The sequence below is a fragment of the Notolepis coatsorum genome (assembly GCF_963971535.1).
Source record: "Notolepis coatsorum genome assembly, chromosome: 5".
Lineage (NCBI taxonomy): Eukaryota > Metazoa > Chordata > Actinopteri > Aulopiformes > Paralepididae > Notolepis > Notolepis coatsorum.
In genome coordinates, this window is record NC_140169.1 from 163,907,140 (window position 1) to 163,931,796 (window position 24,657).

General features: G+C 42.7%; 1 protein-coding gene across 1 annotated transcript in view; it reads left to right on the plus strand.

Moving 5' to 3' along the window:
• abcb11a (ATP-binding cassette, sub-family B (MDR/TAP), member 11a) overlaps positions 1-24,657 on the plus strand; it is a gene marked incomplete at both ends in the record, with an annotated part of 324,913 nt that overhangs the window by 108,242 nt on the left and 192,014 nt on the right. The window contains 5 exons of the mRNA XM_084314361.1: positions 2,369-2,543; positions 5,220-5,333; positions 6,741-6,851; positions 7,573-7,698; positions 13,222-13,425. Of these exons, the coding sequence (XP_084170487.1) occupies positions 2,369-2,543; positions 5,220-5,333; positions 6,741-6,851; positions 7,573-7,698; positions 13,222-13,425 (730 nt within the window). The remainder of the gene's footprint in view (positions 1-2,368; positions 2,544-5,219; positions 5,334-6,740; positions 6,852-7,572; positions 7,699-13,221; positions 13,426-24,657) is intronic.

Genomic DNA, 24,657 nt, shown 5'->3' on the forward strand with positions numbered 1-24,657 from the left:
AGACAGACAGACAGACAGACAGACAGACAGACAGACAGACAGACAGACAGACAGACAGACAGACAGACAGACAGACAGACAGACAGACAGACAGACAGACAGACAGACAGACAGACAGACAGACAGACAGACAGACAGACAGACAGACAGACAGACAGACAGACAGACAGACAGACAGACAGACAGACAGACAGACAGACAGACAGACAGACAGACAGACAGACAGACAGACAGACAGACAGACAGACAGACAGACAGACAGACAGACAGACAGACAGACAGACAGACAGACAGACAGACAGACAGACAGACAGACAGACAGACAGACAGACAGACAGACAGACAGACAGACAGACAGACAGACAGACAGACAGACAGACAGACAGACAGACAGACAGACAGACAGACAGACAGACAGACAGACAGACAGACAGACAGACAGACAGACAGACAGACAGACAGACAGACAGACAGACAGACAGACAGACAGACAGACAGACAGACAGACAGACAGACAGACAGACAGACAGACAGACAGACAGACAGACAGACAGACAGACAGACAGACAGACAGACAGACAGACAGACAGACAGACAGACAGACAGACAGACAGACAGACAGACAGACAGACAGACAGACAGACAGACAGACAGACAGACAGACAGACAGACAGACAGACAGACAGACAGACAGACAGACAGACAGACAGACAGACAGACAGACAGACAGACAGACAGACAGACAGACAGACAGACAGACAGACAGACAGACAGACAGACAGACAGACAGACAGACAGACAGACAGACAGACAGACAGACAGACAGACAGACAGACAGACAGACAGACAGACAGACAGACAGACAGACAGACAGACAGACAGACAGACAGACAGACAGACAGACAGACAGACAGACAGACAGACAGACAGACAGACAGACAGACAGACAGACAGACAGACAGACAGACAGACAGACAGACAGACAGACAGACAGACAGACAGACAGACAGACAGACAGACAGACAGACAGACAGACAGACAGACAGACAGACAGACAGACAGACAGACAGACAGACAGACAGACAGACAGACAGACAGACAGACAGACAGACAGACAGACAGACAGACAGACAGACAGACAGACAGACAGACAGACAGACAGACAGACAGACAGACAGACAGACAGACAGACAGACAGACAGACAGACAGACAGACAGACAGACAGACAGACAGACAGACAGACAGACAGACAGACAGACAGACAGACAGACAGACAGACAGACAGACAGACAGACAGACAGACAGACAGACAGACAGACAGACAGACAGACAGACAGACAGACAGACAGACAGACAGACAGACAGACAGACAGACAGACAGACAGACAGACAGACAGACAGACAGACAGACAGACAGACAGACAGACAGACAGACAGACAGACAGACAGACAGACAGACAGACAGACAGACAGACAGACAGACAGACAGACAGACAGACAGACAGACAGACAGACAGACAGACAGACAGACAGACAGACAGACAGACAGACAGACAGACAGACAGACAGACAGACAGACAGACAGACAGACAGACAGACAGACAGACAGACAGACAGACAGACAGACAGACAGACAGACAGACAGACAGACAGACAGACAGACAGACAGACAGACAGACAGACAGACAGACAGACAGACAGACAGACAGACAGACAGACAGACAGACAGACAGACAGACAGACAGACAGACAGACAGACAGACAGACAGACAGACAGACAGACAGACAGACAGACAGACAGACAGACAGACAGACAGACAGACAGACAGACAGACAGACAGACAGACAGACAGACAGACAGACAGACAGACAGACAGACAGACAGACAGACAGACAGACAGACAGACAGACAGACAGACAGACAGACAGACAGACAGACAGACAGACAGACAGACAGACAGACAGACAGACAGACAGACAGACAGACAGACAGACAGACAGACAGACAGACAGACAGACAGACAGACAGACAGACAGACAGACAGACAGACAGACAGACAGACAGACAGACAGACAGACAGACAGACAGACAGACAGACAGACAGACAGACAGACAGACAGACAGACAGACAGACAGACAGACAGACAGACAGACAGACAGACAGACAGACAGACAGACAGACAGACAGACAGACAGACAGACAGACAGACAGACAGACAGACAGACAGACAGACAGACAGACAGACAGACAGACAGACAGACAGACAGACAGACAGACAGACAGACAGACAGACAGACAGACAGACAGACAGACAGACAGACAGACAGACAGACAGACAGAATAATGTTGTATGACATGTTTGCAGGTACGACAGGAACCTGGAGCAGGCTCAGGTGTGCGGGGTGAAGAAAGGCAGCATCGTAGGGCTGTTCCAGGGCTATCTGTGGTGCATCATCTTCCTCTGCTACGCCCTGGCTTTCTGGTACGGCTCCAAGCTTGTCATCGACACCCAGGAGCGCTCCCCGGGCAGTCTCATCCAGGTACCTACTGATCCACTACAATACATTAGTCTCATCCAGGTACCTACTGATCTACTCAGGGGTGTAAAAAGTACTCAGAAATTATACTTAAGTGAAAGTATGGGTACCGTCTCAAAATCCTACTCAAGTAAAAGTCAGAGTATCTGGCTAAAAACACACTTGAGTAAAAGTCCAAAAGTGTCTCTGCCTCTATTCCTCTGATAGCAGGTGTTTAATCAAAGATCCCCGCTTTCTAGTCTTGCACAAGGACCAATCAGCATGGGCATGGGCGGGTTCATTTTCCATTGATGGGGATTTGATTGGCTGTTTTTAAATAAAGCGCGGCCGCAGGATTAATAGCGTTAACGTTAGTTCGGCCAGAGAAACAAATACACTAATTAAAATGGTTGGACCTGCGACATTTGTACTTTGTAGGTCTGCATATTAAATGCAAGGAGTAAAAAGTACGTTTTTTTTCTCTGAAATGTAATTGAGTAAAAGTACAAGTATACACACCTAATAATACTTAATACTTACATAATAGTACAAATCCCCCAAGTACAATTACTCAAGTACTTTACACCCCTGGATCTACTACAATACATTACAGTCTCATCCAGGTACCTACATATCTACTACAGTACCGTCTCATCCAGGTACCTACAGATCTATTGCAGTACATTATTACAGTCTCATCCAGGTACCTACAGATCTACTGCAGTACATTATTACAGTCTCATCCAGGTACCTACAGATCTACTACAGTACATTACAGTCTCATCCAGGTACCTACAGATCTACTACAGTACATTATTACAGTCTCATCCAGGTACCTACAGATCTACTACAGTACATTACAGTCTCATCCAGGTACCTACAGATCTACTACAGTACATTACAGTCTCATCCAGGTACCTACAGATCTACTACAGTACATTATTACAGTCTCATCCAGGTACCTACAGATCTACTACAGTACAGTACAGTCTCATCCAGGTACCTACAGATCTACTACAGTACATTACAGTCTCATCCAGGTACCTACAGATCTACTACAGTACATTATTACAGTCTCATCCAGTTACCTACAGATCTACTACAGTACATTACAGTCTCATCCAGGTACCTACAGATCTACTACAGTACATTACAGTCTCATCCAGGTACCTACAGATCTACTACAGTACATTACAGTATCATCCAGGTACCTACAGATCTACTACAGTACATTATTACAGTCTCATCCAGGTACCTACAGATCTACTACAATACATTACAGTCTCATCAAGGTACCTACAGATCTACTACAGTACATTATTACAGTCTCATCCAGGTACCTACAGATCTACTGCAGTACATTACAGTCTCATCCAGGTACCTACAGATCTACTACAGTACATTATTACAGTCTCATCCAGGTACCTACAGATCTACTACAGTACATTATTACAGTCTCATCCAGGTACCTACAGATCTACTACAGTACATTACAGTCTCATCCAGGTACCTACAGATCTACTACAGTACATTATTACAGTCTCATCCAGGTACCTACAGATCTACTACAGTACATTACAGTCTCATCCAGGTACCTACAGATCTACTACAGTACAGCACAGTCTCATCCAGGTACCTACAGATCTACTACAGTACATTACAGTCTCATCCAGGTACCTACAGATCTACTACAGTACATTATTACAGTCTCATCCAGGTACCTACAGATCTACTACAGTACAGTACAGTCTCATCCAGGTACCTACAGATCTACTGCAGTACATTATTACAGTCTCATCCAGGTACCTACAGATCTACTACAGTACATTACAGTCTCATCCAGGTACCTACAGATCTACTACAGTACATTACAGTCTCATCCAGGTACCTACAGATCTACTACAGTACATTACAGTCTCATCCAGGTACCTACAGATCTACTACAGTACATTACAGTCTCATCCAGGTACCTACAGATCTACTACAGTACATTACAGTCTCATCCAGGTACCTACAGATCTACTACAGTACAGTACAGTCTCATCCAGGTACCTACAGATCTACTACAGTACATTACAGTCTCATCCAGGTACCTACAGATCTACTACAGTACATTATTACAGTCTCATCCAGGTACCTACAGATCTACTACAGTACATTATTACAGTCTCATCCAGGTACCTACAGATCTACTACAGTACATTACAGTCTCATCCAGGTACCTACAGATCTACTACAGTACAGTACAGTCTCATCCAGGTACCTACAGATCTACTACAGTACATTATTACAGTCTCATCCAGGTACCTACAGATCTACTACAGTACATTACATATAATTAAAATAAAATAAGATGAGATAAGATAAGATAAGATAAGATAAGATAAGATAAGATAAGATAAGATAAGATAAGATAAGATAAGATAAGATAAGATATTTCTTTATTGATCACCGTGGGGAAATCCGGGCATCATTAGCAGCATGGGGGGAGGGGAGGTACAGTAATAGTAGAAAGACATAGGCAATACAATTACATCTGAATATAAATATATGAGAAAAATAAACAGTGTAAACAACTCTCTGAATATATAAAAAATATGAGAAAATGGTGCAGATGAGGGTCTGTATGCCCTATTGGTTACAATAAATATAAAAATGTGTGTGTGGTGTGTGTGCGTGTGTGTGTGTGTGTGTGTGCAGGTGTTCTTCGGCGTGCTCATGGCAGCTGTGAACCTGGGTCAGGCCTCTCCCTGCCTGGAGGCCTTCGCTTCTGGCCGCGCCGCAGCCAAGACCATCTTTGACACTATCGACAGGGTGAGACTGCAGTGACTGATGTGGATGAAGGGACCAGTGGCTCAGGGGCGGGGCAAATAATAATAATAATAATAATAATAATTCATTACATTTATACAGCACTTTTCTAGACACTCAAAGCACTCCCAACAATGTAGGGTGGAAATGGCCTCCTTCACCACCACTGGTAGCAACCCAACCCGCAGGCTCAATGGCGGCCATAACACTGGCACCAGGCACACATCACACTACTACACAATGGCTGAACGGCTCAGGAGACAGGGATTGATATCAGCTAATTAAGGGGAAGGGATGATAAGGTGGCCTTGAGACCTGATTGGGAATTTGGCCAGGAACGTCGGGGGAACCCCCTACTCTTTGCGATGATAGGCGTCCTGGGTTCTTTAATGACCGAATTCAGTCAGGACCTCGGTTTTAGCGTCTCATCCGAAGGACGGCACTCGCAGCTGTACGGTGTCCCTATCACCGTAACAACAGGGGCATTGTTACTGACTAGTCCAGAGGACAACAAAACCACTTTCCGACAACGGCCTTGACCGGGGATCGAACCGGTGATCTTCCGATCATGAGTCCGGAGCTCTACTCATGTAGTTACGCTGCCGCTGCGAAAGGATCCTCCCCCCTTCTTGGGGCGACAGTGGCTCGGGGACAGGAGAATCCCAACCAATCATTCACTGTCGACTAAAAACACACTTCTTCAATCAATATCTGAAATTAAAAAATGTATATTAAGAAAAAAACACTATACTGTCCTATAATACCATGCACTCCTCCTACTATACTAATATGTCTTATGTCTAAGCACTCAATACTGCAACACTCAAGTTTCAGCACTGTTTGTGCATTGTTACTCAGCTGAAAGAGTACCCTTCCTGCTGACTTGTCATCAGAACTTGTAAGTCACTTTGGATAGTACATACTTTGGATAGTACATACTTTGGATTGTACATATGTCTATACTGAACACTGTGACCTAATCTTTTTACTTCTAATTTACATGCTATACTATGTTATTTTATTTCATACTTATCTTGTCTTGCACAGTCTCTGGAGCGTAACAGTAAGAAGCATTTTGTATAAAAGTATTCTGTACTTCTGTATGACAACTATTAAAGAAACTTGAACTTGAACTTGATAAAAGCGTTCAGCTAAATGACTAAATGTAAATGTAAATGTGTAAAACGTAAACCAATTTAACGACCGTACTAACAAAACAAAAACAACACTGAACTTAAATTAAAATTCTTGCGCGTTCCATACAGGCTCTCTTGCCAGACGCACCAAAGCTCCCGGTAGCCCAAAAAAACGACTTGAATGCAATTTTTTTTAAATGTAATACAACAAAAATGTAATGTTATATAGAGGCACTTAATTTCAACCCATAATGCAATGTTCCTTCCTTCACAGGTGCCAGAAATCGACTGCCTCTCTGAGGACGGTCACAGACTAGAGAGGGTCCGGGGTGACCTTGAGTTCCACAACGTCACGTTCCATTACCCGTCTCGCCCCGAAGTCAAGGTCATTATTCCCCCCCCCCCCCCCCCCCCCCCTGCCTAATCGATACTTTGACTCTGATGCTTCCGACACCTGGAACGCCCTCCTCCGACTGACTCTGAAGCTGAAGGTTCTTCCTTCTCTCGCTGCATTTCAACATATGATCTCCGACCACCGTGTGTCGACTTGTAACTGCCGATTTTCTTATTCTTATTTACTTTGCCTGTACAGGTGCAGCTCAATAAATTAGAATATCGTGGAAAAGTTATTTTATTTCAGTAATTCAATTTAAAAAAGCAAAACTCTCATAGATTATAGATTCATTACACACAAAGTGAAATATTTCAAGCCTTTTATTTGTTTTAATTTCAATGATTATGGCTTACAGCCCAAAATTCAGTATCTCAGAAAGTTTGAATATTACATAAGACCAAAAGAGAAATTGTAATATAGAAATGTCTGCCTTCTGAAAAGTATGTTCATGTGTCTTCACTCAGTACTTGGTTGGGGCTCCTTTTGCACAAATGACTGCATCAATACAGCGAAATATATCAACTTTTCCATGATATTCTAATTTATCGAGCTGCACCTGTATGTATGAAATGGCTGATAAACCGCGTCTTGTTTTGTCAGCTCGTCGTCGCTGTAAATGAGGGTATAACCTCAGTGTCTTACGAGTTTAAATAAAGGTATTAAATTAAATCTCTCAAAGTCGATCTCACCGTGAACCCCTTGTGTTTGACAGATCCTAGACGGTCTGAGCATGGTGGTCAAAGCGGGACAGACCACTGCCTTCGTGGGGCCCAGCGGGTCAGGAAAGGGCCCCGCGGTCCAGCTGATCCAGAGGTTCTACAACCCAGGGGAGGGAACGGTAGGACAGACAGACAGACAGACAGACAGACAGACTCAGGTCTCTCTCATCCTCTCAGGCCACTCTCATCCTCTCAGGTCGCTCTCATCCTCTCAGGCCTCGCTCATCCTCTCAGGCATCTCTCATCCTCTCAGGTCACTCTCATCCTCAGGTCACTCTCATCCTCTCAGGTCGCTCTCATCCTCTCAGGCCGCTCTCATCCTCTCAGGTCGTTCTCATCCTCTCAGGCCGCTCTCATCCTCTCAGGTCGCTCTCATCCTCTCAGGTCGCTCTCATCCTCTCAGGTCGCTCTCATCCTCTCAGGCCACTCTCATCCTCTCAGGCCTCTCTCATCCTCTCAGGTCGCTCTCATCCTCTCAGGCCACTCTCATCCTCTCAGGTCACTCTCATCCTCAGGCCTCTCTCATCCTCAGGTCGCTCTCATCCTCAGGTCGCTCTCATCCTCTCAGGTCACTCTCATCCTCAGGTCACTCTCATCCTCAGGCCTCTCTCATCCTCAGGTCGCTCTCATCCTCAGGTCGCTCTCATCCTCAGGTCACTCTCATCCTCAGGCCTCTCTCATCCTCAGGTTGCTCTCATCCTCAGGTCGCTCTCATCCTCAGGTCACTCTCATCCTCAGGTCGCTCTCATCCTCAGGTCACTCTCATCCTCAGGTCGCTCTCATCCTCTCAGGCCGCTCTCATCCTCAGGTCACTCTCATCCTCTCAGGTCGCTCTCATCCCCTCTTGTCGCTCTCATCCTCTCAGGTCACTCTCATCCTCAGGCCTCTCTCATCCTCAGGTCACTTTCATCCTCTCAGGTCGCTCTCATCCCCTCATGTCGCTCTCATCCTCTCAGGTCACTCTCATCCTCAGGCCTCTCTCATCCTCAGGTCGCTCTCATCCTCAGGCCACTCTCATCCTCTCAGGCCTCTCTCATCCTCTCAGGTCGCTCTCATCCTCTCAGGCCTCTCTCATCCTCTCAGGTCGCTCTCATCCTCTCAGGTCACTCTCATCCTCAGGTCACTCTCATCCTCTCAGGTTGCTCTCATCCTCTCAGTCCACTCTCATCCTCTCAGGTTGCTCTCATCCTCTCAGGTCGCTCTCATCCTCTCAGGTCACTCTCATCCTCAGGCCTCTCTCATCCTCAGGTCGCTCTCATCCTCAGGCCACTCTCATCCTCTCAGGTCGCTCTCATCCTCTCAGGTCGCTCTCATCCTCTCAGGCCTCTCTCATCCTCTCAGGTCACACTCATCCTCAGGTCACTCTCATCCTCTCAGGCCACTCTCATCCTCTCAGGTCGCTCTCATCCTCTCAGGCCACTCTCATCCTCTCAGGTCACTCTCATCCTCTCAGGTCGCTCTCATCCTCTCAGGCCACTCTCATCCTCTCAGGTCGCTCTCATCCTCTCAGGTCGCTCTCATCCTCTCAGGCCTCTCTCATCCTCTCAGGTCACTCTCATCCTCAGGTCACTCTCATCCTCTCAGGCCACTCTCATCCTCTCAGGTCGCTCTCATCCTCTCAGGCCACTCTCATCCTCTCAGGTCACTCTCATCCTCTCAGGTCGCTCTCATCCTCTCAGGCCACTCTCATCCTCTCAGGCCACTCTCATCCTCTCAGGTCACTCTCATCCTCTCAGGCCACTCTCATCCTCTCAGGTCACTCTCATCCTCTCAGGCCACTCTCATCCTCTCAGGTCATTCTCATCCTCATGCCTCTCTCATCCTCAGGTCGCGCTCATCCTCTCAGGCCACTCTCATCCTCTCAGGTCACTCTCATCCTCATGCCTCTCTCATCCTCAGGTCTCTCTCATCCTCTCAGGTCGCTCTCATCCTCTCAGGTCGCTCTCATCCTCTCAGGCCACTCTCATCCTCTCAGGTCACTCTCATCCTCATGCCTCTCTCATCCTCAGGTCGCTCTCATCCTCTCAGGCCACTCTCATCCTCTCAGGTCACTCTCATCCTCAGGCCTCTCTCATCCTCTCAGGCCTCTCTCATCCTCAGGTCACTCTCATCCTCTCAGGTCGCTCTCATCCTCTCAGGTCGTTCTCATCCTCTCAGGCCTCTCTCATCCTCAGGTCACTCTCATCCTCTCAGGCCACTCTCATCCTCAGGTCACTCTCATCCTCTCAGGTCGCTCTCATCCTCTCAGGCCTCTCTCATCCTCTCAGGCCACTCTCATCCTCAGGTCGCTCTCATCCTCTCAGGTCGCTCTCATCCTCTCAGGCCTCTCTCATCCTCTCAGGTCACTCTCATCCTCTCAGGTCGCTCTCATCCTCTCAGGCCTCTCTCATCCTCTCAGGCCGTTCTCATCCTCTCAGGCCACTCTCATCCTCAGGTCACTCTCATCCTCTCAGGTCGCTCTCATCCTCTCAGGCCTCTCTCATCCTCTCAGGTCGCTGCCGGCTGTGGAACTCTCTGCCCAGGGCCATCCAAACCTCCCCCACTATTGCTGTCTTCAAGAGCCTGCTGTCTTCAAGAGCCTGCCGGGAACTCTCTGCCCAGGGCCATCCAAACCTCCCCCACTATTGCTGTCTTCAAGAGGGGTGTGAAGCGACATCTGCAACAATAGGTTACAGAGGGTGCTTGGCCACCACTCTTGAAGAACAGGAACATGACATGCTGTAATGAGGCTCTTTCAGAAAATTGTGTTGTCTATTTTATCTACTGTACTTGTATTATCTATCTTATCTTCTTAACCCTTTCTTTGTGATTTATTGTATTCTTCTTGGGACCATGTTGGAAACAAGTCGACAGACTTTCACATGTTATCCTTGTACCCCTTGTTTTTATACTATTGTATAAATTGTATGTACTAAATAAAAAATCAAATCAAATCAAATCATCCTCTCAGGCCGCTCTCATCCTCAGGTCGCTCTCATCCTCTCAGGTCGCTCTCATCCTCTCAGGCCACTCTCATCCTCAGGTCGCTCTCATCCTCTCAGGCCACTCTCATCCTCTCAGGCCACTCTCATCCTCAGGTCGCTCTCATCCTCTCAGGCCACTCTCATCCTCTCAGGCCACTCTCATCCTCAGGTCGCTCTCATCCTCTCAGGCCACTCTCATCCTCAGGTCGCTCTCATCCTTTTAGGTCGCTCTCATCCTCAGGTCGCTCTCATCCTCTCAGCCACTCTCATCCTCAGGTCTCTCTCATCCTCTCAGGTCGCTCTCATCCTCTCAGGTCGCTCTCATCCTCTCAGGCCACTCTCATCCTCTCAGGTTGCTCTCATCCTTTCAGGTCGCTCTCATCCTCTCAGGCCACTCTCATCCTCTCAGGCCTCTCTCATCCTCTCAGGTCGCTCTCATCCTCTCAGGTCGCTCTCATCCTCTCAGACCGCTCTCATCCTCAGGCCGCTCTAATAATAATAATAATAATAATAATAATAATAATAATAATAATAATAATAATAATAATAATAATAATAATAATAATAATAATAATAATAATAATAATAAATTGAATTTGTATTGCACTTTTTATTCACTGGGATCCCAAAGTGCTACAGGGTTAAAAAAAATTGTTTCTCATAGTTAAAAAATGTAATAATAAAATAATTATTAGTACAAAATTAAATACAGAATACAAATAAGATAAAAATAGAACATAGTTAAAAACAAAGTAAAAACTGAAAAAACAACAGCACAAGAGAAAAATTATATCACAAGAAAAAAAAGAAAAAGAAAACGGATAGGTTTTCAGGCCTGCTTTAAAATAATCCAGGCTCTGTGGTGCCCTCCGCTGGATGGGGAGGCTGTTCCACAGTTCTCCACTCTCATCCCAGACACGATACAAGCCAAGAACGTATCACCAGATCAATCTCACATGCACTCATTCCAGTACCGGCTTACAAAAATAATTATGGACTAAGATCATTCTTCCACACAAACACCAACATTTGGAACGAGATCCCATTCGACATCAGAGCATTAATAACCTCCATCTCACACTTCAAACAGGCCTACAAACAACATCTGATGCTAGAAAACATCTGCACTCACTGATCCGACTCTTCCCTAGGTGTTAATCTTGTTGACAGGACACTGTTGTTTTGTATTGACTGCTATGAATGCATGTTTGTCCTTGCTGTCCACAACGATTATATGATTGTATGTAGTCCAACTGCCTATTTTTATTTTATGGGCTGCAGAACAGGAACCTGCTGAAAAACAGTTTGTAACTGAGTCAGGCCAGTTTAAATGTACATTGTGAAATGTCTTTTAGTTTTTACCCTTTCCTGTATAATTAAACTATAAATGAAATGAAATCCGGGCGGCTGGGTAGCGCAGCGGACTAAGCGCCTGCCTACCACCGCAGAGACACTGGTATCGGTCATCCATACTAACCTATTGGCAGTGTTAGCGGGTGGGAAGCCGGTGGGGTGTATCCTGGTCGCGTGAATACTTTCGACAACAAATGTTTGTTTTGCGCTCTGATTGGCCAGGTCATGTGACATGTGCGCCAATCGTGGGACAGCAAGTTCTGCGCCTATTTCCGGGTCTAACAGCCTGCAAACTACCTGGCGTTCTATCGCCATGCTCTAAGACAAACTCTAACCTTAACCAACTTCGAAAGAGCGCCTAAGCTTAACCAGTGTAGAAACTTGCGGTCCCACGATTGGGCGTACATGTCACATGACCAGAAATGACCTGGCCAATCAGAGACGCGGAAACAAACATTTGTTGTCTAAAGTATTCAGTCATCCTGGTCGTTGTAAACAGCGACTCCTACAGGTCGGTCGGGGCGCCTGCACACAGCAAGGGAGGGAACTGGGGGAAGTAGTGTGAGCCTCCCACGCGTTACGCTCCCCCAGTGAGAGTCCTCGCTGTCAGGTTAAAAGAAGCGGCTGGCTGCCTCCACATGTATCGGAGGAAGACATGTGATAGTGTCTATCAACCCTCCCTAGACCGACAAGTGGGGGGGGGAGGCAAATGCGCGCAACGACCAGGAAGGGGAAGGGGGAATTGGCATAGTGACTAAATTGGGATGGGAGAAAAATACAGAAAAAAGGAGGAGAAAAGTAGATATAAAAAAAATCAAATGAAATCCTCAGGCCGCTCTCATCCCCAGGCCGCTCTCATCCCCAGGCCACTCTCATCCCCAGGCCGCTCTCATCCCCAGGCCGCTCTCATCCCCAGGCCACTCTCATCCCCAGGCCACTCTCATCCCCAGGCCGCTCTCATCCCCAGGCCGCTCTCATCCCCAGGCCGCTCTCATCCCCAGGCCACTCTCATCCCCAGGCCACTCTCATCCCCAGGCCACTCTCATCCCCAGGCCGCTCTCATCCCCAGGCCACTCTCATCCCCAGGCCGCTCTCATCCCCAGGCCGCTCTAATCCTCAGGCCGCTCTCATCCCCAGGCCGCTCTCATCCCCAGGCCACTCTCATCCCCAGGCCGCTCTCATCCCCAGGCCACTCTCATCCCCAGGCCGCTCTCATCCCCAGGCCACTCTCATCCCCAGGCCACTCTCATCCCCAGGCCACTCTCATTCCCAGGCCACTCTCATCCCCAGGCCACTCTCATCCTCCCAGGCCACTCTCATCCCCAGGTGACGCTGGACGGCCACGACCTGCGTGGCCTGAACGTCCGGTGGCTGCGTTCCCTGATCGGCGTCATGGAGCAGGAGCCGGTGCTGTTCTCGACCACCGTCGCCGAGAACATCCGCTATGGCAGACCTGGGGTCAGCATGGAGGACGTCTTCCAGGCGGCCAAGGAGGCCAACGCTTACAACTTCATCATGGATCTGCCACAGGTACAGAGGGGGAGAGACCGGGCACATCGCTCAGTGTGGTTTACATTAGATTAGATTAGATTAGATTAGATTAGATTAGATTAGATTAGATTAGATTAGATTAGATTAGATTAGATTAGATTAGATTAGATTAGATTAAAATGTATTTTCATCATGCAGCACAAGCGGCACGGTGGCACAGTGGTTAGCACTGCTGCCTCACAGCAAGAAGGTCCTGGGTTCGAACCCCAGCAAGGGGCCTTTCTGTGTGGAGTTTGCATGTTCTGTGTTCGCGTGGGTTTCCTCTGGGTACTCTGGTTTCCTCCCACACCATAAAGACACGCATGGTAGGCAGGGACTACAGATGGAAACTAGCTCATTAGCTAAAAGCTGGCACATTTACATTGATGTGGAAACTGAAGATGTTCATTAACACTAGCACAGCCGACAAGGGGTCAAATGACCCCGAGGCATTTTCAATAAATGTATCCTCGTCACTCGATCGAGCTCCACCTCTGTCACTCAATGACTTTTCTTAAAAGTACCCGTTTTATCTGGCACGGTTTCTGAAATTTCAAAATGACTTCAGGAAAATGTAATTAGAACGTTATTCCACATATATATTCACAGCACTTTGAATGAATGAATGAATGAATGAATGAATGAATGAATGAATGAATGAATGAATGAATGAATGAATGAATGAATGAATGAATGAATGAATGAATGAATGAATGGATGAATTAATGAATTAATGAATGAATAAAAAAGTTTTTTTTTTTTTTTTTTTTATGTTATTCTCCATATTTCTCCAAACAACTCACTATATCTTGTTCCGTCGAACCAAACAATCATAGCAACAAATAAAAAAAACATTAAAAGAAAAACATAAAAAAAAAGGGAATTATAAACAAAAGGTCAAGAGCAATGTGTATGGTTTGCAGACATGTCCAAAAAAGGAGTAGAGGGAAGCTAAGCTTATTGATCCCTACCCCCTTACATTTATATTTGTTCTTCCATTAATTTTACTAGATATAACATAATTTAGTGTATTACAATATAGAATATACTTTTACTTATATTAAAAGATTACAAGAAGAAAAAAAATTATTCACTTGACAGCAGTGAATATAGTACAGCCCTACATACACAATATAACATAACTTTGTTTATCCTCAATACTCATTTCTGTATTTTTTCTAATGTGTATTTTTTTTCTGCTTTTTAAATTGTGCCACATGTTTACTCTGTTTGACTTTGCGAGCGTCTAGCGCAGGGGTGGCCAACCCATGGCTCGCAAGCCGCATGTGGCTCTTTGCCCCTCAATGTGTGGCTCTTCCATCAAAAAAAGATTATTTTAATTTAAAAAAAAATTGTCACTCAAACCTTATGGTAAACCTCATATTTTTATATTAAGAGGTAATTATATAGTTTACACTGTTTATTTTTCTCATATTTCTCATATAAGCTGTGGGGTCATCTGACCCCTTCCGACGGGAATCAGGGACATTTTCTCCATGGCTGTTCTAGTGTTAATGTGCACTGTCCCTGGGTAAAAAAATAAAATAAACAAACAAACAAACAAGTACAGTACAGTACAACGAAAAGAAGTCTAGCATCCAACCAGAGTGCAAATGTAACAGTAAAGTGCAATAGTAATATACAATGTACAGGTGATTAAACTGGGCATCAAATATATAAATTAGTACTACTGAGTAATAGCGCTAATCAGATGTATGTACAGAGTTGTAGTATTAATATGTACAGTGATACAGGTATAAAGACACTATGGTAGTAAGTCGTACTGGCCAGCAGCGTAACTAGTAAGAGTAGATAAGCGATATGTACACTCTTAAAAAAAAAATTATTTTTACGGGACTTTCAATGTATTATTTTACAGATTACTTTTGTTTTTCTACTTTAAGTGTAAATGCCATAAAAATACAGGAAATTCCATAAAAATACAGTAAATAACCTTTAATACAAATATTAACCATTAAATAAAGGTTGTAATCTGTAGATTGATTTAATAAGAAATTATCTTTTTTTTTACAGGATTATTCCATTGCTTAATTGTCTTGAATGTTAAATTACATGTAAAACACCTAGAATATACATCATTTTACTGTATGTGAAAATAAGGCAACTTTCTGTTTTTTTGCTGTTAAACTTTAAATGTAATGTTAAATAATGTTAAAAAAGAGAATAATATAATTAAAAAACAGTAAAAACCTTCAGTTATTCTACAGGTAATTCTTTTTAAATACATGTATTTGCTTAATTGTGTTGAATGTTAAATTACATTGAATTGTATGTAAAAACACATAAGATACTCATCATTTTACTGAATGTGAAAATAAGGCAACTTTCAGTATTTAAAAAAAATACGATCAAACTCCTTCAATTAAGTGACATAACTTAAAGTTCAGCAGTGAAACACTGTTATTTCACAGGTTTTTCCTACATTTACGATGAAACACCTTCAATTAAGTGACATAACTTAAGTTCAGCAGTGAAACACTGTTATTTTACAGGTTTCCCCATAATTATTACAATCAAACTCCTTCAATTAAGTGACAGAACTTCGTTCAGCAGTGAAACGCTGTTATTTGGCAGGTTTTTCCTACATTTATGATGAAACACCTTCAATTAAGTGACATAACTAAAAGTTCAGCAGTGAAATACTGTCATTTGACAGTATTTTCCTAAATTATTACGATCAAACTCCTTCAATTAAGTGACAGAACTTAAAGTTCAGCAGTGAAACACTGTTATTTCACAGGTTTTTCCTACATTTACGATGAAACACCTTCAATTAAGTGACATAACTTAAGTTCAGCAGTGAAACACTGTTATTTTACAGGTTTACCCATAATTATTACAATCAAACTCCTTCAATTAAGTGACAGAACTTCGTTCAGCAGTGAAACGCTGTTATTTGGCAGGTTTTTCCTACATTTATGATGAAACACCTTCAATTAAGTGACAGAACTTAAAGTTCAGCAGTGAAATACTGTCATTTGACAGTATTTTCCTAAATTATTACGATCAAACTCCTTCAATTAAGTGACAGCACTTAAAGTTCAGCAGTGAAACACTGTTATTTCACAGGTTTTTCCTACATTTACGATGAAACACCTTCAATTAAGTGACATAACTTAAGTTCAGCAGTGAAACACTGTTATTTTACAGGTTTCCCCATAATTATTACAATCAAACTCATTCAATTAAGTGACAGAACTTCGTTCAGCAGTGAAACGCTGTTATTTGGCAGGTTTTTCCTACATTTATGATGAAACACCTTCAATTAAGTGACAGAACTTAAAGTTCAGCAGTGAAATACTGTCATTTGACAGTATTTTCCTAAATTATTACGATCAAACTCCTTCAATTAAGTGACAGAACTTAAAGTTCAGCAGTGAAACACTGTTATTTCACAGGTTTTTCCTACATTTACGATGAAACACCTTCAATTAAGTGACATAACTTAAGTTCAGCAGTGAAACACTGTTATTTTACAGGTTTCCCCATAATTATTACAATCAAACTCCTTCAATTAAGTGACAGAACTTCGTTCAGCAGTGAAACGCTGTTATTTGGCAGGTTTTTCCTACATTTATGATGAAACACCTTCAATTAAGTGACATAACTAAAAGTTCAGCAGTGAAATACTGTCATTTGACAGTATTTTCCTAAATTATTACGATCAAACTCCTTCAATTAAGTGACAGAACTTAAAGTTCAGCAGTGAAACACTGTTATTTCACAGGTTTTTCCTACATTTACGATGAAACACCTTCAATTAAGTGACATAACTTAAGTTCAGCAGTGAAACACTGTTATTTTACAGGTTTACCCATAATTATTACAATCAAACTCCTTCAATTAAGTGACAGAACTTCGTTCAGCAGTGAAACGCTGTTATTTGGCAGGTTTTTCCTACATTTATGATGAAACACCTTCAATTAAGTGACAGAACTTAAAGTTCAGCAGTGAAATACTGTCATTTGACAGTATTTTCCTAAATTATTACGATCAAACTCCTTCAATTAAGTGACAGCACTTAAAGTTCAGCAGTGAAACACTGTTATTTCACAGGTTTTTCCTACATTTACGATGAAACACCTTCAATTAAGTGACATAACTTAAGTTCAGCAGTGAAACACTGTTATTTTACAGGTTTCCCCATAATTATTACAATCAAACTCATTCAATTAAGTGACAGAACTTCGTTCAGCAGTGAAACGCTGTTATTTGGCAGGTTTTTCCTACATTTATGATGAAACACCTTCAATTAAGTGACAGAACTTAAAGTTCAGCAGTGAAATACTGTCATTTGACAGTATTTTCCTAAATTATTACGATCAAACTCCTTCAATTAAGTGACAGAACTTAAAGTTCAGCAGTGAAACACTGTTATTTCACAGGTTTTTCCTACATTTACGATGAAACACCTTCAATTAAGTGACATAACTTAAGTTCAGCAGTGAAACACTGTTATTTTACAGGTTTCCCCATAATTATTACAATCAAACTCATTCAATTAAGTGACAGAACTTCGTTCAGCAGTGAAACGCTGTTATTTAGCAGGTTTTTCCTACATTTATGATGAAACACCTTCAATTAAGTGACAGAACTTAAAGTTCAGCAGTGAAATACTGTCATTTGACAGTATTTTCCTAAATTATTACGATCAAACTCCTTCAATTAAGTGACAGAACTTAAAGTTCAGCAGTGAAACACTGTTATTTCACAGGTTTTTCCTACATTTACGATGAAACACCTTCAATTAAGTGACATAACTTAAGTTCAGCAGTGAAACACTGTTATTTTACAGGTTTCCCCATAATTATTACAATCAAACTTATTCAATTAAGTGACAGAACTTCGTTCAGCAGTGAAACGCTGTTATTTGGCAGGTTTTTCCTACATTTATGATGAAACACCTTCAATTAAGTGACAGAACTTAAAGTTCAGCAGTGAAATACTGTCATTTGACAGTATTTTCCTAAATTATTACGATCAAACTCCTTCAATTAAGTGACAGAACTTAAAGTTCAGCAGTGAAACACTGTTATTTCACAGGTTTTTCCTACATTTACGATGAAACACCTTCAATTAAGTGACATAACTTAAGTTCAGCAGTGAAACACTGTTATTTTACAGGTTTCCCCATAATTATTACAATCAAACTCCTTCAATTAAGTGACAGAACTTCGTTCAGCAGTGAAACGCTGTTATTTGGCAGGTTTTTCCTACATTTATGATGAAACACCTTCAATTAAGTGACATAACTTAAAGTTCAGCAGTGAAACACTGTTATTTCACAGGTTTTTCCTACATTTACGATGAAACACCTTCAATTAAGTGACATAACTTAAGTTCAGCAGTGAAACACTGTTATTCTACAGGTTTTTCCAAAATGATTACAATCAAACTCCTTCAATTAAGTGACAGAACACAAAGTTCAGCAGTGAATTTTTTTTTACAGATATTTGCTATATATTCTCTGTATTTTTACAGCCCAACTGCTGTATACAAATTCAAAATTACATTCAAATTACCTATTATTTGAAATCCCTTTAAAAGTATCTGGACAAGACATTTTTCTTTTTTAAATGTCAATGCACATTAGGGAAAATGAATGATGTTCAAATAAAAGCCCAAGTTCTAATCTATCGGTTTTCATTTCATGTTTCAATCTGCTCCAGAGGCTGATATAAAAGGTTTTATTAACTGACAATTCTGAAAATCTTTCCAAAAAACCCTAATTGCATAGGTTTTAATAGGAGTTTTTAGCAGGCGTTTTATGTCTAAATGGGTTAAGTATTCATTTTGCATGGTCTCAGCTGCACTCCAGTTCAACAACCCACAAGCAAGCACTCTTCTCAGTATATTTGGAGTACATACAGTTGATATATACAGTTGATATACCTTGTAAAAGTCAGTACAGTTAATGTGTCAAAAGTAGAAATAAGCATTTAAAAGCTCTATTCTCCAATGTGGATGATAATCTGCCAATGGTGAAAAGGAAACGACTATATCTAGCATAATATTGTATAGTGCTGAGAGATGAGTCGGCGGTGGTGTCTCGAAGGAGAGCGGTATTTATTAGCACAACATTTTATATGGAAATCACAACATTTATATGGAATGTCACTGTAAACCAGTGTTCATCTTGGCAGCTATTTTCATTTTAGTTTTAGTCTTAGTAATGTGTCAAGTGCTCCTTTTTCGTTTATCATATTTAGTCATTTTCATTTATTTTTTTCGTTTAGTCAGTTTTAGTCAACTAAAATGTCTGAGCATTTTAGTAAACGGATGACATTTTTGTCTATTTTTAGTCAATGGAAAAAAACTTGGCAGAAGTCAGAAATAGTCAACATGGAACATATTCTGATTTAAATTGCGTATTTATTTTTTAACCTAGGGGAATCTGAGTCGGCGGCACAAGTAATAAACAGGAAGGGTGCAGCACTCACTGTCGATCTGTGAATGGAGAAATAACTTAATAAGACAGTCACATTATGTCTGGCCTTGCTCACCTGGCAGCGATTTATTTGAAAATATTAAATAACAGTAACAGCAGCCAGTGTAACAGTGTCAACAACACTAACAGGATACTGTGTTTTGTAAACAAACAAACACAGTAGTAGTTGAACTTGAGTAGATAATAGTACAGTACAATAGTGTATAGTACACACAGTAGCAATCTGATTGCAATCTGCTTGCATAAACATAAAATGATAAATCACATTTTGAGGTTGTTGTGTAAAGTGCCACATGGTGATGGAAGGTCTGGTTAGGGGTTAGATTTAGAGGTGGTCTAGGTTTGGTTAGGGGTTAGAGTTAGAGATGGTCTAGAGGTCTGGTTATGGCCTCTATTAACCAGACCTAGTCCTAGACCACCTCTGACTCTAACCCCTAACCAGACCAAGACCACCTCTCTGACTCTAACCCCTAACCAGACCTAGACCACCTAGGCTCTTACTCTAACCCCTAAGTTAAGTTTGGTGATGGTCATTGGTCAGTGCTGGGCTGCTGCTGGCAGCGGTTTATTCTATAACAACATGATACTGTAAACTAAACACAGTAGTACACACTGATTGTAATCTGCTTGCATAAAAACATACATTCTGAGGTCAGTGTACTGTTAAAGTGCCACATGGAAGAGGTCTGGTTAGTGGTTAGAGTTAGAGGTGGTCTAGGTCTGGTTAGGGGTTAGAGTTAGAGGTGGTCTAGGTCTGGTTATGGCCTCTATTAACCAGACCTAGACCACCTCTGACTCTAACCCCTAACCAGACCTAGACCACCTAGGCTCTGACTCTAACACCTAAGTTAAGTTTGGTGATGGTCATTGGTCAGTGCTGGGCTGCTGCTGGCAGCGGTTTATTCTATAACAACATGATACTGTAAACTAAATGCAGTAGTACTAGTAGTACACACTGATTGCAATCTGCTTGCATAAAAACATACATTCTGAGGTCAGTGTACTGTTAAAGTGCCACATGGAAGAGGTCTGGTTAGTGGTTAGAGTTAGAGGTGGTCTAGGTCTGGTTAGGGGTTAGAGTTAGAGGTGGTCTAGGTCTGGTTATGGCCTCTATTAACCAGACCTAGACCACCTCTGACTCTAACCCCTAACCAGACCTAGACCACCTAGGCTCTGACTCTAACACCTAAGTTAAGTTTGGTGATGCTCATTGGTCAGTGCTGGGCTGCTGCTGGCAGCGGTTTATTCTATAACAACATGATACTGTAAACTAAATACAGTAGTACTAGTAGTACACACTGATTGCAATCTGCTTGCATAAAAATATACATTCTGAGGTTAGTGTACTGTTAAAGTGCCACATGGAAGAGGTCTGGTTAGTGGTTAGAGTTAGAGGTGGTCTAGGTCTGGTTAGGGGTTAGAGTTAGAGGTGGTCTAGGTCTGGTTATGGCCTCTATTAACCAGACCTAGACCACCTCTGACTCTAACCCCTAACCAGACCTAGACCACCTCTAACTCTAACCCCTAAGTTACGGTTGGTGATGGTCAGTGCTGTATTCTATAACAGTGTAAATGTCCGTGCGGAACCAAAGTGCTCAACCATAATATACTATAATGTGTATATGTACTGTATATCACTTTATATACATGCCAACACTAATTTATTAATCATATTGTAAATAAGCTGTGTATACCAACTATGGGGTGCTCTTTGCCATGTGTGTATGGATATATATATATATATATATATATATATATATATATATATATATATATATATATATATATATATATATATATATATATATATATATATATATATATATATATATATATATATATATATACATACACACACATACATATCCATGGCAAAGAGCACCCCAGTTGGTGTACAGCTTATTATTTATAATATGATACAGTATTTATGGGATAAATATATATGCGTGTGTGTATATGTGTATGTATACAGTATATACAGAACAATGCTATAAACATCATGTATGAATATGTATCATGTATGAATATGTGCAGGTATATATGTGTATAAAAAATGGGAGTCTTCAGGCGTAGGCCCGGCAAGCTATATAGTGCTTCTCCCTAGCCCTTTTCGGACAATGCTGCAACAGCAGCTGGTAAAACTTGCGATTTATGACCATTGTCATGTGTCCAATATAAAAATTAACTGAACTGAAAACAAGAATGTTATTCATCCTCTTTCTTCCAGTGCTGCTGTATCTTGTTTCGCTTCATTTTAGTCCTGATGGCTCTGGATTCTCTGTAATACACACAAACAGAAATACTATTTCAATCAACCTCATGGAGAAATAAAGAAGAAATTGCATCAGATTGATGTCCAAATCTTCAGAATTTGGACATGAGACCATTCTGATCTTGTGAGCTCACGTTTCACTGCCCACATCATTCTGGCAAATCTCCATAGAGAGAAGTTTGTAATCTACGAGAAGAGGTGGTTTAGGTGTGACAACAGTGAGAAGCAACTGTTCATTTCAAAACACCAATGGTGGAGGTTAGCGTAGATGCTGCTATTAACATTAGTTATATCTGAAATGAAATGAGTTTCTTAATTGGAAGAGCAAAGAACAGCACTGAAGGTTTTTTTTCCTGTGGAAACTGTATTCGCTTTACTCCCGACCTTGTGGTGGAAATAATTAGATTTACCTGAATAGAGGTTGATCCGATCACCTGCCAAATAGTTTTGAAAAAAGGGACATGAAATAAATCACAAGTAATCAAATGAATTAACAGCAAACTCACCAGTCATTCCAGCCAGTCATGCTCTGATATCTTCGATATGAGTGACAGGACCTTGGGATTAACTGCGAGACACTTCTTATTGCCTTGTTTGTGGACTTTTGAGCCCTTGTCCGGATTTATCTTGAACATGCATCTGTAGAGGAGTGGTACATAAAAGGATTGACATCGTTATCAAATGGTGTACATTTACACAATTCCGTTCATTCTCACATTGGTGGACCTTGGCTGCATACTGTGATACTGCTATAGCCTATGTGTGTGCTGCTCTCAATGAATGTTTGAAAGAATGGGCTCTGTCACTCATGCCCTGCCTTCTGCACTGCATTGATTCACTCTCAAACTGCTACAAGGACTTTATGATTAAAAGTTCATTATGCTGGTAAATGAATAAAAAGATGAAAAAAATATACAATTACCTTTGAAGAAACTCCATTGTTGCACCCAGCTCTACAGGATAGTCGATGTTGAGGGCATAATAGATCATGAACATGGCATTGACTGCTTCAGTGAACGTTGAGACTCCATCATTGACCACCACCTGGTCCACTGCTACCATGAAGACAGATGCAGTCAGTGGGCTTTGTCCTGTGAAGGTATGACAGACACACGCGCACACACACACACACAGAAAAATAGACAAAACTGAGCTGACAAGTTTTAACATTAGCCAAAATGCGGGCGGCTAGGTGGCGCAGTGGGCAAGGCGTTCGCCACCAATGCAGGAGATGCTGGGTTCGAGCCCAGCTCTCGGCGTTGCTACCAGCTTGGCTGGTTGTTCATACTAATACAATTGGCAGTATTAGGGGGTGGGAAGCTGGTGGGTGGGGATTGGACATTGTGGACAGCGACTCCTACAGGTCGGTTGGTGCGCCTGCGCAGTAGAATCAGGAAGCAACAAGGGCGGCGTGTCTCTCCCACGCAGACCCTCGCCGCTGAGAGATCACGCTGTGCAGGTGAAAAGATGCGACGGCTGCCTCCTTGAGTACCGGAGGGGACACGTGATGCAAGGCTTCGTCCACATTGCAGCCGGCTTGTGGGAGGCATGGCCTAACAGCGTTTGAGACAGGGGAGGGTAGGGGGAAGGGTAGGGTAATTGGACAATACGAAATTGGGGACGGGAGAAAAATAGAAAAATGGGGAGAAAAAGTAGATAAAAAAAACATTTATTTTTCGATAATTCACCGCTGTCATGGGCAACGCGCAATAATGACCGCTGTCAGGGGCAACAGAGCGCTATTGACCAATCACAATCAAGCATTTTGATCGCAGTCACGAAAGCTAAGCATTACCATTATGCACAACTGCACTACATCAGTGCAATCAAGTCCACACACCTGCCGGGTGCCGGCGATGACAGAGGAGCCACAGAACAACTGAGTCTGCATTTGATCTCATCTTGTCGATGGTGTAAAATGAATTAGGTATATTGTTAGTAAGTTAGCCATGTAATAAGCGGGATAATGTATAGCTATACTCTGTCAATGTCGCAAAATAATTGACCTTCACTGGGTTTAGAACACCTCGGCTGTGCCTCGGTGTTCCAGAACGCAGTGTCTGTCAATTATTTTGCGACAATGACAGAGTATAGCTATACATTATCCTTTACTTAACTTACCACACAGCAATATGCAGGGCCGCCTGGGAGAAATGCGAGGCCCTGTGCGAGATTTAACTGTTTAAATGTTGTGAAGTAGCATATGTTTTGCCTGGAAAAAAACATCGTTATTAACAAAACATTCGGGAGGGGAAGGAAGGAAGAGTGGGGTAATGTCATGACATTTTCATTAATCCAAGTTACCTGCACGAGGAACGCAGGGCGAAAGGCCGCAACACAGGTCTCCACGTTGACGAAAGGCCTCTCGCTGGCGGGACAAAAAGAAGCTATGGCCAGAGCCTTGTCATGGTGCAGGCCCGACTACATCTTCTGTCAAAGGGCCTGCTATTCTCAAGGCTAACTGATCAAACGAACGTTCCCAGCTGACGCT